The sequence below is a fragment of the Gracilinanus agilis genome, chromosome 1 (assembly GCF_016433145.1).
Source record: "Gracilinanus agilis isolate LMUSP501 chromosome 1, AgileGrace, whole genome shotgun sequence".
Classification (NCBI taxonomy): domain Eukaryota; kingdom Metazoa; phylum Chordata; class Mammalia; order Didelphimorphia; family Didelphidae; genus Gracilinanus; species Gracilinanus agilis.
In genome coordinates this window covers 569,431,663-569,435,660 of record NC_058130.1, presented here as the reverse complement: position 1 = coordinate 569,435,660, position 3,998 = coordinate 569,431,663, and the positions used below count along the sequence as shown (strand labels likewise).

Below are 3,998 nucleotides of genomic sequence, written 5' to 3'. Positions count from 1 at the left end.
TTCTAAGACCACTGAAATACTTCTGTGAAATTCATTATAAACTGGCACTCCTTAGACAATAGCTACATGAGGTAGTTCAGGGTTAACCCCATCTCTGAGATAAGATTCAAAGTAAACAGTCCAATAAAGCAGCAACTTGTCTAAGGCCATACAGATGGAGCTAAGGCCAACCTGCAGAACCCCTGGCTTCACAGATTGCATTCACTTTAAAAAGCCATTCTGCTTCTGCTAGGTTTATAAGTAAGACAATTCATCAAGATTAGTGGAAGAGTAGAAGACAAAACCTTGGCAACTAGAGTGCTCAGTCTCAGATTTATACCAAGCCCTTGGAAGAGATATTCTAATAACCAATAATTGTAAAAATTCCTTACAAAAATGTAAAAGATTAGTTTCTAGGGGCCAAGGGGGCAAGAAGTGGAAGTAAGTTGCTGAATTTCAAACTCCCAGCCACCTAGAACCCAGACCTCAGACTTTGGGCCTCTAGTTGCAGCTCTTCTCAGCTTTCTCAACTCCCTTCCCAGAAGAAGAGAGGGGGCGACAGTCCAAATCCAAGACTATGTGATCCACATGGGGAGCATAGGATTTCACTGGCTGAATATGCAAGATTTGGGTCTCCCATGGCTTCCCATGAAGCTGCAAAAGCAGGTCTCTAATGCGAACAGCCACAACTTCAGCCCACTTTCTCCATTCTAGTTTAGGGACCTTTGCTAGTGTTTGTCTCCCAGAATTTCTGGCAGCTATCTGCAACTTCTCCCCTGCCTCACTGCTGCTGGGTAGCTGAAGGTCCTTCCCTGGGAAAGACTCCACATTTTGGTGGATATGCAGGATGCCGCCAGTGTCCTGGCGCAGTACTTGGCAGGCAGTGGGCCAGCCCTCCTCTGAGGTGGGGATGAGCCCCAAGTTTACCCTGTTTGCAATGCTCTGTAACTTTAGCTTCCTGTTATCACCAAGGTGTATACAGCAGCGGTCGGAAACACCATTGAGCTCCAGGTTCTTTCTCAAGGCTGCTGCAGCATGAGGATCCCATTCACAAGCATGAACAAAGGCAGCATTTGCATGAATTAGGAATGGCAAAGTGAAGTAGCCAATTCCAGCATAGAGATCCACTAGCACTTCTCCTGCACAGGACATTGATGCCACTCGCAGCTTTTCAGTGATGTTTCCAAAGGAGAACATGCTTTGAGTCACATCAAACGTGTACCTGATGCCATTATCCACATGCTCCACCCAACCATGGTCACCCAGCATCAGGATTACTTTCGGAGTTCGTGTCCCACCTGGTGACACACGCCCTCGCTTTGCCAAGCGCTGGGCTCCCAGTACAGAGGCTACTGTCTTCCAGAGCCCTGGTTCCAGTTTTTTCCAATGGGGATCTTTGAAGCTGTCCTCACTGAACAAGAGGAGGTCTCCATGTCGTTGCCAGGAGCGGGGAAGATCTTTCTCTAGCTCAGTGGACCACGTGTGTCCTCGACTTTCCACCAGGCACCGAAGCTCCTGGCATAGCTTCTGTGCAGGAGGACATCTCTGAGCTTTCTTGGAGGGAATGGGATTCAGGATGCGCACCAACCTGCAGGTGTTCTGGGGGGTCCCTTGCTGTCTCAGCGCTAGGAGGTGCTGCTCACTGAGGGTCTCTCCTACAATAGGAAGCGCCATGGTACCATCTGGCAGCTGCTTCACTCGGTGACGCTTGTCCAGGAGCTGCTGCTTCTCAAGATATTCTCTACAATGCTGTGTAAACTGAGGTTCTGTCACAATAGTCAAAATAACCTCAGACTTTCCGCCTTCCCTCTCCATTTTGTCAGAGTCTTGTACAGATCTTGTACTTACAAGGTTGCTTGCACGTGGTCTTCCCCCTTAGCCTGGGGGCTACCTAAGGACTGAGACGGTTTTGGTTTTTGCCTCTCTCCGGTATCCCACTGCTTACTTAGCACGCTGGCTGGCTTAGAGGAAAGCTAGTTGAAGGCTACCTGCTTGCCTACCTCAGCCTGAAGTCTCCCTGCATTTGGCCATTAGAAGGCCCTGGAACTCCCCGGCTGCTGCAGCTGCTTCCTGTATTGCTCAAGAGATGGGGGGAAGCAAACCCTGAGGTCGATAGGCTTCCTTCCGCTGGAACCTGGGAGCGGGTAGGGCTAGAGCGGCTCCCTAGGGAGAAGCAGCGCAGGACACTCTTCCGCGTAGTTTGCTAAGCTATCCTCCGCCAGGCTCCTCCTCAGGGCACAGCACGGAGAGAAAGGATCCCGCCCAGGTGCCGGACTCTGGGGAGGAAGAAGGTCGTTAGAGCTTCAGGACCCGGACCTGGGCAGGGGCCGGGGCTGGGTTGGGTGCTGAGGCTGCAAGGCGCCGCTCTGCTCCGCCAACAGCGTATTTGGCTGCCGCCCCCTTCTGGCTGGGTGGCCTGAGAGCCCTTTAGCAGGCCCGAAAAAGCGTCCGAGGAGGGAGCCTGACTGCTCCCTCAGCCCTCCCTTCTACCGGACTCAGGCCCCGCCAGTTCCGACCCCAGCGCGCGTCAGCACTTCGGCTGCTGTCTCAGTCGCCGCCTCACATATCTATTTTAGTTATTATAAATTGTGGGGGAGTGGAGTATTTGTGATTTGTGTCAGTGGAGGGAGTCCATTCCCTGAGGAGCCGATTTCCCAGATACTTGAAATATTATTTTCGTCTTTGAAAATGGTTTTTGGCTCTTATCTATATCAAACCATATTGCTCCCCATCCCCTCCCTTTTCCTCTTCTCTCTCTTTCCTCCCCTCCTTCCGTTTCCCCCATATCTATATCTGCAGTTGTTTTTGTCTATGAGTTGGAGTGGGGATAATGGGTAGCTAGACTTGAAGATGGGATGACCTGAGTTCAAGTAACATTTCTGCTTCTGGCATCACTTAATTGGCTCCGTGTTCTGTGGCATTCTCTAATACTGTAGATTTCAGAGAAGGCACCGATTGGTATTGTAGAGAGGCAGAGAGCATTTTTTAAGCTGAAGTTTCTCACACACAGACAATCTCACTGTTCTGAAATAAAGGCCTGTCTCATTTGTAAACATGACATCAGTTGTCCATAATGGGAGGGGATGTCATAATTTTCTGAGCAGATATATAAATCTCTTAAAAATAATACATAGGGATAATAAATCTGAGAGGACAATAGAATAAGTGGCAGAAAGAGAGAGACATGAAATTTCCTTAAGGCCCTCAAAACTTTGAATTCATTTATGAGAGTATTCATGAGGGTTTATCAGCAGATATGAGTAAATGTAATAGCACACAGAAACAAAATGATATTTTCCTTACAATTTTAATATCAAATCTAAATTCAAAGCTGGAACTGTTTTCTCAGATTAATAATAAATTTTAGGGGATATTTATAATATAGGAAAAATATCCTCTTCATCCCCAAACGATTTTCCCCATTATACCCCATCTGAAGGTTTTCAAGAAACCAATGGATGCCCACTTACTCCTGATATTGTTGAGGAGATACTTTGTTCCTTGATATGAGAGTTAAATTTCCCAGTAAATAATAATGAATATATGTTTAAAAATGAGAACGGATTCACCTCCAATAGATTCATACTAATTCAGAAATTAAATCTATATTTCTAAAAAATGAGAAAAAATAGATCTATCCACTAGCAGAATTTAGCCTAAACCATTTAACTTTATAGCTTACTTTATAGCTTATAGGAACTTTCTCTTATAACAGCTATTGTCCAGGAGAACTATAGATATGATTCATGTTCCTGGGTCTCTCAGTGACTATTAACAGGTACATGTTTAGTTTCAATTGCAGCATTATTTATATCTCCTTTTAGGTCTCTGGTTTTGTGTATGCTGGATTTAAACTCAGCTTTTCCTGACTCCAAACCTGACACTCTATCCACTGTTCCACCTAGTTACCTTAGAAACTGGTCAACCATTTGGTATCTGACACCTCTTACTAATGTCTTGGACTCCCCAATCTATTTACAGATTGGCCAAATTGATAACATAGACTTGAACCCAACACT

General features: G+C 46.2%; 1 protein-coding gene across 1 annotated transcript; it reads right to left on the bottom strand.

Moving 5' to 3' along the window:
- Positions 1–480: 480 nt before the first annotated feature.
- On the bottom strand, positions 481–1,794 carry TRMT12 (tRNA methyltransferase 12 homolog). The gene has a single exon (XM_044658090.1). It carries the CDS (start codon positions 1,792–1,794, stop codon positions 481–483), a length of 1,314 nt encoding a protein of 437 aa, XP_044514025.1.
- Positions 1,795–3,998: the final 2,204 nt, after the last annotated feature.